Source organism: Bos indicus, chromosome 3, assembly GCF_029378745.1.
Source record: "Bos indicus isolate NIAB-ARS_2022 breed Sahiwal x Tharparkar chromosome 3, NIAB-ARS_B.indTharparkar_mat_pri_1.0, whole genome shotgun sequence".
NCBI lineage: Eukaryota > Metazoa > Chordata > Mammalia > Artiodactyla > Bovidae > Bos > Bos indicus.
The window spans coordinates 102617648-102631743 of record NC_091762.1 but is presented as its reverse complement, the minus strand read 5'-3'; the positions used below and the strand labels follow the sequence as shown (position 1 = coordinate 102631743).

Sequence of the window (14096 nt, the reverse complement as noted above, 5' to 3'; positions counted from 1 at the left end):
GGTCAAAGCCAAGTTGTGAAGTATGATGGAGAAAGATGAAAGGAGACTGTGTTTTTGGTGACTCTGTGGAACATTGAGCCAATGCCAATAAATGCCCCTCTTCCCTTCAAACTTTTTATTACATTTGGGAAAAATAATTTTGTTTAAGTTACTGTTGCTAGGGTTTTGTGTTTCTGGCAACAGAACACATTCCTAAATGATACCACCAATAAGACCCAAGCGATCCTCTCAAGATTTTTGTCTCATGGAAGACGATGGGCATGTAAACAAATCTAGGCACTTGTAAAGCACTTGCTTTGTGAACTCTGTGTGGGTGAAGTGATGGACCATATCAAGGAATCCCTAGTTGCAAACTGGTTTCTGGCCTTTTTTTGAGGGGGGCGGGGAAGTGATTGGATGGATGGCTGCCTCACTGAGATAGGAGTCCTAGGAGGTGGAGCTCATTTCTGGAGTGAATAGATTAGTTCTTTATTGGGCATATGGGTTTTATATACCATGGCACCCCACTCCAGTACTCTTGCCTGGAAAATCCCATGGACGGAGGAGCCTGGTGGGCTGCAGTCCATGGGGTCACAACTGAGAGACTTCACTTTCACTTTTCACTTTCATGCATTGGAGAAGGAAATGGAAACCCACTCCAGTGTTCTTGCCTGGAGAATCCCAGGGACGGGGGAGCCTGGTGGGCTGCTGTCTCTGGGGTCGCAAAGAGTTGGACACTACTGAAGTGACTTAGCAGCAGATACCCAGGTGGTGGAGGGGGTGGTGTCCGGAAATAGGAGGATATATGGATCTGAACTCAGGGGAGACTTTATTGGAATACAGAATGGGTGTATCAATGTGCACTCAGTGTGCACATATGAGTGAAGCCTGAGAGTGAAAGTGCATCGAGCTCTTGTTTCAGGCTTTATGCTGAGTGCTTTGTATCATCACCACCACCATCATCTTCCACCATCACAGCTAACATTTACTGAGCACTTAATACCTTCCAGCTTGACTTCTAAGTGCTCTGCCTGCAATATCTCATCCAGTTCTCACAACTTAGAAAGGGAAGTGCTATTCCAATTTTAGCTATAACTAAGGATTAGAGAAATTAAGTAACTTGCTCTAGGTCATAATGCTAGAGCTGTAAAACACCTATGTGGGTTTGTAGAATGAGAAAAGAAAGAAAGAAAAGAAAGTGAAGTCGCTTAGTCGTGTCCGACTCTTTGTGACTCCATGGACTGTAGCCTACCACACTCCTCTGTTCATGGGATTTTCCAGGCAAGAGTACTGGAGTGGGTTGCCATTTCCTTCTCCAGAGGATCTTCCCAACCCAGGAATTAAACCTGGGTCTCCCGCATTGTAGGTAGACGCTTTACCGTTGGAGCCACCAGGGAAGTCCTCTGGTGTAGAATGAGAGAAGAGGACAAAGGTCAGAGAGCCATGAAGACTTCAACATTTTTTTTCTTTTAAAAATAATTTGCTTTTTAAAATTAATTTTGTAATTTAAATTTAAAAATTAACGTATCGTATACATGGAATGTTATGCATAACTTATAAGTGTATATAGCTCAAAGCAATGTGAACACACCACTGTAATAACCACCTTGCAGATGGAGAAAACAGAATATTACTAACACCACAGAAGCATTCCTTATGCTAACTGCCATCATTCCCTGTTCCCACCCAAAGTTAAACCCAACTTGGTCTTCTTTCACTATAGATTAGTTTGCTTCAGATGTGAACATTTAAGGGGTGAGAAAGGAAAGATGAGTGTAAAAGGGTGACTAAGATAAACTGGTCAGAGATACAGGAAGATGAAAGAGAAAGGGATTGCAGTTCCACCTCTCATGCACACAGACCAACTGGAAAGCTAGTGATACAAAGTAACAGCAATCCTGGAAAATCCTTTTTGGCCTCAGTGGGAAATGTTACAAGATTAAATTCCTGGAGTAGTTGGTAGTAAAGTGGTGCTAGTAACTGTATCCATGCCCAGGGCAGCCAGTCAGTGAAGCAAGCACCTCATGTTTGGGGGCAACACTGAGGAGAGTGGTGGGTGATTTTCCTTGTTATGTATACTCCAAGTTGGATTCTTCAGACTTTTAGCAATTTTCTGAGCTAACCAATGTAATCTGTTACCTAACACAGTAGGTCAAGAGAGAAAACCTTTATAACTGTTGTGAAAGGCTATTGGTTGCCTACTCAAGTCATTCCCTTGTCTTTTTTTGAGAAATAACTCTGCTTTTTTAGGGAGAGGGTGGGGTTGGGGGGAGGACATAACCAGTCCCAGGGGGTGTGTGTGTGTGTGTGTGTGTGTGTGTTAGTTGCTTAGTCGTGTCCAACTCTTTGCAACCTCATAGACCTCCTCCATCCATAGGATCCTCCAGGCAAGAACACTGGAGTGGGTTGCCATTTCCTTCTCCAAAAGGAACTATAGAAAGAAAGAAAGTGAAGTTGCTCAGTCACGTCTGACTCTTTGTGACCCGGTGGACCACAGCCCACCAGGCTCCCCCATCCATGGAATTTTCCAGGCAAGAGTACTGGAGTGGGTTGCCATCTCCTTCTCCACAGCCTCAGGGTATAAATTACAATTGCTCTACGTCCATTCCATTCTACCTAATACTTTGCCAGCATATATTAACTCTCATCTTTACAACAATTCTGCAAGGCAGATATTACCTTTTCCTTTTTAGTGATGCGAAAACCCAACCTCAGAGGAGCGAGTAGTTTGAACACAGATCTGACTGCACAGCTCTTTTCAGTGCACCACAGACCTACTCATCTGGGGGCACTTTTGTACATCTTAATAACTCAGGTTGAGAGTATTCTACTTTTCTATTTGACCTATCAGACTGTCCTAGCTGCTTCCTTCCCCATCACCCCTGACAATGTGGGGCTCCTTAGGGCGACTCACGACCCCTCAGGGACAGTTCCTAATGACTTCCAGGAATCCTCCTCGCCCTCCACAAGTGTGTCTAATGACTTCCAGCATCTTCTCCCTCCTCCCCAAGAGCTACTCCTAATGACCCCCAAATCTCTGCTTACTGAAGAACAGCTTTTTAATGACCCTAAGGACATTTGCCCTCAAAACTTGTCCTAATGACCCTCAGAGCTCCTTTCCCCTTAGGAACTGCTCCTTTCAAGAAATGTCCCGGTTTGCCGACAAGTGAGGGGGTTCCCAAGACCCTTGATTAGCGTTTTAAAAACCGAGACAGCGCTGCCCAAACTGGGACAGGTTGGTCACCGAGTCGGGAATTCTTTGACCTCAGAAGCTACCCCTAAGGGTCCGGAGCGCACTTTTACTTTAGGTAAGGGTTCTACTCACCCCGCAAAAGACTGTACCCACCCTTTAGAAACATCCTACAACGGCCTCATTACCGCCTTTACTCTGGCCAACGATCCCACTTCTAGGCACTCAACTGTCTTAAGTCCAGACTAGCTACGGACAGCCCGCCTTCGATTGGCCGGCTCTGCGACTCAGCCGACGTGCTCAGTGGCCGCAGTCCCGGGTGGTACTACTTTTCCTCCTGGCAACAGCCCGAGTCGGCGCTCATAGGCTGAGCAAACTGATACGCCTAGACTTTGGGGATGCTTCACAGCGCTTTCATTGGCGGGTTGAAGCTTATGGCGGCCCCCGGATTGGTTGACTTTGTGGAGCGCTGTGCGGCTGCGCAGAGGCCGACTTTAGAGGAGGCGGAGTCTCGTCCTTCGCCGGCTGGAAAAGCAGGGTGATCGGCTAGTGGCGACAGCAGAAGTCGAGCCTTAGCCCTTTTTGGGGCAGTGGGCTTTAAGTAAGAACTACCAGGTTTTTGAATCCTTTAGATTTGTTGCTTCTGTAGCCTTGACCGTGATCGCCGGTGGGGGAGGGGCGAAAAGCGGCCTTCTGCGGTGAGTGATAGGCATAGCTTTCGACCAATGGAAGCAGGCGCTTCTAAAATGAGCCCTGAGATTGGCCCTTTCCAATCTCTTTTGGCAAATGGGCGTCGGGAAGGGTGGGCGGGTCTACGGGGCCTTATTTTCTCTTCCTGCGGCCCGGCCTCACTCGCCTAGGCGGCGGGGCCGGGAGGGCCTGGACGTTTACGCGGTGAGCTTCGGAGACCTTGGGAGCGCGGGGGCTACCTTGGGAGCGATCCCTGCGGGATCCGATGCGAGGGGAGGGAGCGGGAGTTTGAGATAGTTAGTAACAGCTGCCTTTACTGAGTTGGTAAGTACCAGGCCTAGTGCTTAGCGTTTCGCTTGCATCATCTGAGTTAATCACAGCAACCCTGCGGGGTAAGGAGGTTGGGATCCCCATTTTACAGGAGGAGTAACTGAGACTTGGGCAATTTACACAGCCAAGGTCACACAGCTGATAAATGGCAGACACTAGATCTGTATTCAGAGTTGTTTTAATTCTGGGGCAGTGCTCTTTTAAACCACAAGGCTTTGTTGCTGAGTGGGGGAAGGAAGGTGTCAAGGAACAGGAGCTTTCCCGAGGGAATAGATTGAGGGAAGGGGATCCTAGAGTAGAAGAAAGGGAATGAGCAGATGATGTAAGAGCAAGGAAATCGGTTGTTCAACAGTTACTGAGTGTGTACTCTTGTGTCGTGCATTGTTCTAGGTTTTGGGTATACAAAGATGAATAAGGCCAGAGGCAAATGAAGCCTCTTGTGGGGCTTTGGAGGCTTTGGGATGGGGCCTAACACTGTGTTCACATGATTTATATTTGCAAAAGTAAGATACTTTGTATTCTTTTCTTAGGAAAGGGGTCTTCAAGATTGCATAAAACTTGAGGTTCCTTTACACTTGGATCTGCCCTTGCAAAGGGCTTAGATTAAGTGGAGATTATGATGTAGGCAGCACAGAGAAATGGAGCACTGGGAATGCATTGCAGGACTTTGGGTAAATTTCCTGGTATGTAAAACAGGGATTACAGTATACCTACCGTGCACAGTTTGTCAAGGTGCATAAAAGCACCAGGAAATGGAAGCTGGAGAGATGCAGGTACTGGGACTTGTCTTCTCTACTACCTTAGACAGTTCTGCTCCATGCTGTCTTCCTAGTCTTTCACTAGATTGTTGGTATGTTGGAGGAGTTTTCCCCCTTCTGATCTCTCCAGCTCTCAAGGGGAACTCTTGGAGCTGAACTGCCATGATTTTGGGTCTGAGATTTGGGGGAATTGAGTGAAGAAAAGGACATAAGTTTTTTGCTTCTAAACTGTTTTTAGCTGGTATGCTCGGTTCTTATTTAGTTGAAATAGTCTATTGTGTTACCAGGCAGTGGGGATGCACCCACTTAGCCAAAGGCCTCATCTAAAAACAAAGTAGTATTTATTTCACCTCCAGTCAGTTATGAAGTTTGCCCTGTACTGCCAATTTATTGCCTGTTTTAATTTTGTTCTTGGAGTTCTGGGTACAGTGCAATTGGACTAGTCTCTACCTTGATTTCATGTAACTGTGCTGAAACTGCATTTCGGTGTAGCTATGAGAACAATTTCATTTAAGGGTTTTAAAAATCTTAGCTCTGACTACTAATATCAGGATGCTTTTTAGCCCTTTAACTTTGTAATCTTGTAGCTAAGTAACTTTTCTTAAGAATCTAGAATCCTGTTTGAAATCTGTGCCTTAGAAGGAAGCCCGTAGATAGATTTTTATTTAAAAAAAAATCAGGTTGTAGTATATTAAGTTGAATACTTAGAATTAATTAGCCAAGTATGAACATGGGAGCAGCTGTAAAGATGGGCGGGGCAGCTGCTTTGTCAGATGGGACCAACAACCAAATAATTAGTTTCCCTTTTTTAGTTGAGACAATGTCTCCATTAAATGAGGTTTGAATACCTGCAATTTTGATACATCAGAATCATTTAGGCAGAACCTTTTCTATCCATTTATCTTACTCATTTAAATAACCTGCCCCAGGCAGATTCCAGGTGTGAGGTCTTCTTGGTGCTGCAGACTTTCTTCCTCTTTCGCTGTTTTCAGCACTGACATTCCCAGCATTCAGTCTTAATTACATCTTGTATAATTTTATGCTCTTAATGTATGTCTTCAGATTTCTGCCTGACCAAAGTGACCTCAAAAAGGAGGGAAAATGGCTTCTGAATCTGAAACCTTGAATCCCAGTGCTCGGATCATGACCTTCTACCCGACTATGGAGGAGTTCCGAAACTTCAGTCGTTACATTGCTTATATTGAATCCCAAGGAGCTCATCGGGCTGGGCTGGCTAAGGTGAGGGGTGGAGGCCTTTGGGACTGAGGGCGGCAGTAAGATTTTTCCTAAATGAAGCCTTGAAGAACAGTTTTACTGAAAGGCAGGTGGGGTGGTAGTTGAATATATGCTGTCCTATTTACAAGTTAATTCCTTTCGTTAACATCTGAAACATCTCTTTTTTTAGGTTAGAGGAGAGCTGTTGAGAATCTTTAAAAGGGAGGGAAAGAGCCAGCGTCCCAGGGCCAGCTGCTGCGGTGCTTCCATCTCTTGGTGGAGAGGGTGTTTTTATCAAATCAACTTCTCTCTTTCTCGATTTCCCTCTCTTTCTCGGTTTCCCTCTCATTCCGCACTCTCATAGTAATTTGGCTTCCCATATGAACTTTCTGTTAGATTGAGAGAAAATCAACTCTTCAACCTCCTCTCTTGGTGCCCAGATAATATTCTGAGGCTGAAAATGAATGAATATTCCTTACTTTAGGTCATTGCGTCTAGGCAGCTAGTTGGTAGCAGAACTGGATCAGGGCTAGCTTGACAGTGTGACTTTTGCCGTGTTTGAGTGAGCATGGTTAAATCCACGTGACTTTCTAGTAAAATCAGCTGTTGGCCTGCACACTTCGTGGACTCTGATCATGCTTGCGAGGTTTCTGATCTCTTTGTTCCTTGTGTTCCCTACAGGTTGTTCCTCCAAAGGAGTGGAAGCCACGAGCCTCCTATGATGATATCGATGACCTGGTTATTCCTGCCCCCATCCAGCAGCTGGTGACGGGGCAGTCTGGCCTCTTTACTCAGTACAACATACAGAAGAAGGCCATGACTGTGCGAGAGTTCCGCAAGATAGCCAACAGTGATAAGTGAGTGAAGCACGTTCCTTTTAGCATCGGGACCTTATATTTCGTGGGCAGAGTGGTCTTCAAGACTGCTGCCATCCTACTGAAGTCCCCTTTGCTCAGCTGCTTTTCTCTGTCTCCTTTGCTGTTCTTTGCATGGAAACATTTCTCTTCTCAGTACACAGTCACAGTCTAAACTCGTCTATGTTTTTACATAGAGTAATCCCATTGCTTTTCCTTCAAAAGTAGGACTTAATCATTTGCAAGGTTGCAAAGGGGAAACTTCTAGTTGATTCAGAGGCGCTTTGGCCAGATGTATCGATAACACCCACTTATCAAAAAGTGGCCTCGGTAGAGTAAGTTAATCTCTTCCTTCTGGGTCCTTCTGTCTTTAATCATGTCAAACTCCTCACTACCTATCTCATTTTTTCTATGACATTAACCAAAGGTGAGTAAACTAACAAGCTGTTTGCTGTTTTCTGTCACTCCATGGTCATTGGTACATTCTTGTCTCTGTTGGAAGCGTCCTTGTTTAGGTCCGCTGTTTTCCATGGTTTTTCTGTGCTGTTTTTAATAATTTCGCTCTCATTTGACCTCAGATATACAGAGAATGAATTGTGCATTCCCCTTGTTGGACTGACTAGTCATTCTTATCCTCTTGCTTGAATCTTCTCCTCTCCCTTGTGTCTCTTCATTTTGAGGCTCCATAAGGGAGTCGTCCCTCCCCCTCTCCTCACTTTTTCTCCTGAGTCCTTTTTGGTCCACACACGGCTGAATTGGCTTCAGCCGGTCAGATGTTTTGTGCCTCTGGCTCCCGCTTGGCCGTGGAGAAGCCCCGGGGAGAGCCTCAGCTCGCCAGGCTTCACACTTAGAGCGCTTTGTAATCTCACATCAGGTCTCACTCTTGCTCCATCTGTGCTCTGCCTCTTTTCCTTGGACTTATCACAGTTCTGAATGTGGGCTCCCAGTTTTCTTGGCAGCCTAACTCTTAAAAGCATCTCCTTTGCTGGCCAACCTGCTGTCTAATTAGAGAATCTGTGTAAAAGCCTGTTGAAGCAGTGTGCTGTGCTCCACAGATATGAGCCTGTGTCGTCGTTCATGTCTGCTTCCTAGCTCTGCACTGGGCCAGGCACACTTGCTTTGTTTCTCCTGGGGTTGGTCTCATTCAGTCCCCGCCTGCCCCCTCGGTCTTCTAGTCTCCTCTCATTAACATATAGTAGGCCTTGCCTTTCAGGATATCTGTTCTTAAATCAGTCAGTCTTGTGTCTTTTCTCTTCATCTGAAATACAACCAGTTCTTACCCTTGATTTCTGTCTGCATGATCAGCCAGTTTTAAGAAAATCCAGTAGGTAACAACCTAAATTTATAAAGCAGATCAGTTGGAAGTAGCTATTTGTATTTAAAGGGAACTTCAGAGTTCTAAACTTCATTATTCATTAGGTTGACATCAAAATGTAAGGCAGCATTTAAAGTAAGATTGTTTTTTTACCCCCCCAGTTAACCTCATTATCTCCACACAATTTCAGTTTGGTCTTCCATTCCTTATCATATATATTTTTTTGCCAAGTTATACTGTGTATTTTCAAATACTAGGTTTACACGTTACTCTTTAAATTGTGTAATACTTTTTAAGTGGTTTGAATTTTTAAAAAGTTTATCTTGGAATAAGTTCTCAGTATGTGATTTTATTGAGCTAAAGAATATAGATATTTTTAACAGTATTATGTGGAGATACATATGGATAGGGTGTGTGTGTGTGTTTGAGCATATGTATGTACTTGTATTTCGCTCAATGGAACATTTGATAATGCAAAAACCTGTTTTTATGTTTTTAGGACTATTTTATATTTTTATTAAACTATTTTGTTTTCAGGCATGCTTATTTGTTGGATGTTAGCCACACTGCATAGGATGGTGGGAATGCAGCAGAGACAATTCAAGTGAGCCCTCTTGGAGACACTTCCTTAGAGTGCAGGGAAGTGACTGCTGTTCCAGGGCCTCACCTCTCCATGTGTGGGCGGGTTTTTGGTTGTCTGTGGATACACAGGGATTTGCAGTTGTTGGTTCTCACAAGTTTGTAAGCCTGTTTTCCCCCTGGGTGGCCAGGCCACTTGTGAGTGGAGCAGGGAGTAGTTTTAGTAGGGTCTTTTAAAAGAGTGGAGGATAGCATTCTGAAGGAAGATGGGTTTACATCTCGGTGTATGTTACCTTCCTTGGGCCTGGTACCCACAGAAGGGAGGTTGAGGGAGTTAGTGGAACCTTGAAGGCCAAGGTTATGTCTTGTTCATTTGAAATGTCTTGCTATCCCTGGAACAGGGGATTGTGTCTAGTGCTATCCATAATGCCTGATGAATTTAGTCTCTTATGAGTGGCTAACCCTTTTTTTTTTTCCCACTTTTGAAAGGTACTGTACCCCACGCTATAGTGAATTTGAAGAGCTTGAACGGAAATACTGGAAAAATCTCACGTTCAATCCCCCAATCTATGGTGCAGATGTGAATGGCACTCTCTATGAAAAGGTGAAAGTCACTGGAATCTCTATGCAGCGTTTTTGCAGTTTTGTGATTTGATACCATTTTCATCTGCCCAGCATGCAATAGACACCTAAAAGCTGTTTGTCTGTTTTGTTTTTTTTCCTTTTTTTTTTAACCATTTTCTTTATTTGGCTGCATAGGTCTTAGTCGCATCTCACAAGGTCTTCATTCTTGGTGGTGGCACGCAGATCTTTAGTTGCAGTGTGTGGGGTCTAGTTCCCTGACTGGGGATTGAACCTGGGTCCCGGCATTGGGAGAAATGATTCTTAACCACTGGATTGCCAGAGACGTTCCCCTAAAAGCTGTTTTGCTGAATGGGTGTTTGCACAAAAGAGTGGTCCACCGCCAGCTGACGGGCTGTGCTCGCTTAATCGGGGGTAGTTTTGCATGTGACTGAATTTTATTTCTCCCAGTCTACATGTGAATTGGATGATATGGTGTTCTTTGCAAGGGCCATTAGAATAGTCTGTGGGTGGTAGCTCTGATGAGTTCTAGAGAGGGTGGGATCACAGTAAATGAAATGTTGGGGAGGGCGATGTGGTTTCTGTGAAAAAAAGATCACTGACTAATATAATGAAAGGGGTATATATTTAAGAAAAGAAACATTTAGATTTTGAGAATCTTCCAACAAGAGTCTATAGAAAAAGCTGTTTTTTAACGAATTGCATTGGCTTAGGATATAGTGGTTTTGGACAGCCTTACATGTGGTGCAAAAAAGGGCTATTTGGGACCGTTTTAGGATGATTTGAAAAATCTGTAGAGTGTTTCAGGGATTATCACTCAGATTATTGTTTTTGTAAATTATTTGAAGGAAGGCGTTTAAAAAGTGCATTCCAATTTTGCTGTTGATGATCACTTTTTTGGGTGGTGGGAAGTGAAGCTTGTAGGCATAAATCCAGAACGTCTTTACAGGAGGTGGGCTTCTCGATGACCTTTTTAATTCAGGGTAACACTGTAGACTTTTTACTGAAGACACTGCCCAGTGGAAATAAGGGCTAGGCAAGTCACAAATTAGTAAATTCCCATGCTTTGTATTTGTTGTGATTTGAGAGGTCTTTCCTCTTTTGACCTAAGTTTATTTGGGTTCTGTGCCAACTGTTCATCTTGGGTTTAGAACAGGTGGCTATCACCTCGCTTTCTCCTCTTTCACTTACTAGTGTTCAGTGTTGCTTTGCTCTTTGGGGGCATAGTGGCATCAATTCCAGTGGCAGCTCTGAACAGCAAGTGAGAGGTGCTGTGGTCTTTATGTCCACACAGTCTCAACAGTGTGCCAAATCTTTGTTAAAAGTGACAGCTCACCTGTGACCTGCTCTGCAATTGGTGGGTTCAGAGCCTCAGTTTTTATTCAATCTAACATCCTCTGCAGCATGTAGATGAGTGGAATATTGGCCGGCTGAGAACCATCCTGGACTTGGTGGAAAAGGAGAGTGGGATCACCATCGAGGGTGTGAACACCCCGTACCTGTACTTCGGCATGTGGAAGACATCCTTTGCCTGGCACACCGAAGACATGGACTTGTACAGCATCAATTACCTGCACTTCGGAGAGCCCAAGTCCTGGTAAAGTCGGCCTGCAGTTGGCACCGGGGCTGGTCAGCTCTGTGTGCACATGGACCACCTTGGGATGGAGATAAAATACAAATACTGGTTTGGCAGGCTTGGGGTAGGACTGGCGTGTTACGTTTTCTTCCGACTTTGAAGCAGCGAGGTGCTGTTAGAGCGCTGGGGCTCTCCCTGCCCTTGGCTCTCCCTGCCCTTGGAGCAGCAGGTTTTAGAGGGCAGGGCACCTAGTCCCATCGTGTGGATACAGAAGGTGGCTGAGTGACCGAGAGCCGCGGGGGCTCTCCCAAGCTCTCCCACTGCTGTCTGATTTCTTTTTCTGAACAGGCCTGAGGCATTTCTTAGAGGCAGATTTCCAAGACTGGAGTCGCTCCTTCAGATGATAGAAAGCTTTCTTTTCCTCATGGAAAAAATATTTGGTGAGCAGCAGTGTGTGCCTAACCCACGAGGGGGCGCGTGGTCACTCGGCATCCACTCCCTGCTGTTCATTGCAGCCGCAGTGTGGCTGGGGAGGCAGATTCGCCCTCTCGTCTGCCTGCTCCCACCCATCCATCTCAGCACGTCAGCGAAGGTGGTGCCTTCAACAGAGCATAGGACCGATAAGGCGTTCACCCTCACACAGATAGGAGACTGATCAAGAGAGAGAAAGTGGGAGAAAAGCTGTGATGGGGAACAGTGGGTGCAGTAGGTCCACACAGGAAGGCACATGAGCGCTAGGCCTAGAGAAGCCTCCCCTGGAAGAGGTGATGGCCGAGCTGAGGCCTCGCATGTGAGGATGTGGCTGGGTGGGGTGGTGGGTTAGGAGGGATAGGAAAGCGTGTCTGGGTGTTTGTAGCAACATGTGCAAAGACTTGGGAGTGAACGCAGTGTGTTGAGTACCTAGAGGAAGCAAGTCCTTTGTGCTCTGGGTGCCGATTATGAGGATGGAGGCGCGAGGAGGCCGGAGGGGACACCGACCAGGTCTTGGGGAGTCATGGAAGCTGTGTCTGTCTCCATTCCTTTTCCAGCCTCTTCAGCCACATCCTGTCCCAGGGGTTTTCTTCTGTTCTGTCAGATGCCTTTCCAGTTTCCAGTCTTGGGGTGGGGAACCCTTTTGAGCCAGTGATTACCCCCTGACTACTGACCCAGTTCCTTAGAAGCTAGACTTCTATCTAGAGTCAGTAACTTTTGTGTCTTCCCCATGTTTACTCTGAAGTTCCTGAAACTAGACTTTGTTACTGCATACACTCTTTAGGTCACCTGAAGTGGTTCCTCCAGAGACGTCTGTGCAGGGTTGCCTGATGGATCCCAGAGCCCTTTAGGTGATAGTTTCCTCATCTGTTTTGTTTCATAACAAAACTATTTGGGATGGGAAGGTTTTGTTGTTGTGGAGTCATCTTTAGAACGCACTATAAAGGTAAACTAGACTTACTGTGAGTTCCTGAATATGAAGTTTTTAACAGTTTTGCAAAAGTTTTAAATAGTCTTCTATGTGTTTTTTAGTTTTTCCTTTTGTTTCTTAATGAAGGGCAATCCTATGGTGTCTGGATACCCACAGTGTTGGAGGCGTGAGTGGCTACTGGATAATCAGTGCACTGTTGAGGAGACGAAGGGAAATGGGCTCTTCAGCAGATGGGGGCCAGGTCTCTGGTACCTAATCCATCGTCACCTTGTTGCCCATTTTTCTCTCTATCCCATCCCAGTTAAGCCTTTCAGGCTCTGCCAGGAGCACTTTAATGCCATCCTCCTTCTCTCTCTCTTTTTTTTTTCTTTGTTTAAGTTTTATTGCATGAATAACATTATAAAGGAGAGCAACGTTGAGTGTGTGCCATAAATCCTGGTTCATGGTAACTATCAAATAAACGTCTTATTAATGAATATAAAAGATAAAAATCGCTTGCCCTTCAGTGTGGGTTCCCACTCCAGTGCCCAGACAGTCTAATACGTCATTTCTCCAGATCCCTTTCTAGTTCTTGTGGTCGGGAAGTTGAAAAGTCTGATATTTCGAGCTGTTCTGAGAGTGGGCACGAGCCCTTGGGCCCCTTCCCGGGCCAGCCCTCTGCTCAGTGGCCGCTGCTTCTGTGTACTTACAGGTACTCCGTCCCGCCCGAGCACGGAAAGCGGCTGGAGCGCCTGGCCAAAGGTATGGTGTTCGCTCCGTGGGCCGGGTCAGACCTGCCAGGGAGCTGCGCTCATGGCTCTCGGATGTCCACTGTCAGTGGTCCTTTCTTAGGCCCACACGTGGGGGGTGAGCCAGACTGCCAGTTTGGGTACGTCTCAGAGCAGCTGAAATCACAGCCTTTCCCCACTTTGTCCTGGGAAGGGGCTTAGTAAGCGTTAGACTGTCTTTGCCTCACTTTCATCATGCATGGGTTTGTTTGACCAGGGATAGTGTACTGGTCACCTTGGATCTGGTTCTTTTGCCAGAACCCCAGTTGGTCAAGTCAAAGTTGCATCTCATGCTTTGGTTCTTGTAAGTGGACTCTAGTAGATTTGTACTTCTGGAGAGACTATTTCACAAGCGCTTGTCATTTGTACTTAGATGTGTTACTTACAAAAGATTGAGGGTCCTGGTGAATGGAGAAAGGCTCTAAGTAGTTTTAAAACTCTATGAGAACAGAGGCTGCCAGGGTAATCCCCCAAGCAGGATTTGATGACCACTACACCGGGGACAGTCCAGAGCCTCATCATAGAGCGCTAGGACTGGCCTGGAGCTAGAATAATCTGTGGCGATCACCTTGGTGATTCATCCTCCTTACATTTAGACGAGATGCGCTGTGTGAAGTGACTCCAGGGTTACATAGCCAGTGTGGAGCCGTGTATTAACTGTACCCGTTTTCAATTAAACAGGCTTTTTCCCAGGCAGTGCTCAAAGCTGTGAGGCTTTTCTCCGCCATAAGATGACCTTGATTTCTCCTTTAATGCTGAAGAAATACGGAATTCCCTTTGACAAGGTGAGCGGATTGCGCACACAGCGGTCCTTGGCTTACATGGAAACCACTCTTTCTGGCGTGTTTCACAGGGAGCT

General features: G+C 45.7%; 1 protein-coding gene across 7 annotated transcripts in view; it reads left to right on the top strand.

Annotated features, from left to right (window-relative positions):
* The first annotated feature begins 3638 nt into the window (after window positions 1-3638).
* The window catches only part of KDM4A (lysine demethylase 4A), a 40423-nt gene continuing 29965 nt past the window's right edge, over window positions 3639-14096 (top strand). Inside the window, exons 1-8 of one of the 7 annotated variants that reach the window (XR_002180397.2) lie at window positions 3652-3867; window positions 6010-6186; window positions 6844-7019; window positions 9400-9514; window positions 10896-11089; window positions 11417-11508; window positions 13162-13211; window positions 13919-14022. Coding sequence is in view for 6 of the 7 variants with exons in the window: in XM_019957654.2 (XP_019813213.2) it covers window positions 6049-6186; window positions 6844-7019; window positions 9400-9514; window positions 10896-11089; window positions 13162-13211; window positions 13919-14022 (777 nt within the window). In the remaining variant the exon portion in view is untranslated. The other 6 variants (XM_019957656.2, XM_019957654.2, XM_070786691.1 and 3 more) reach the window with 6 other exon arrangements.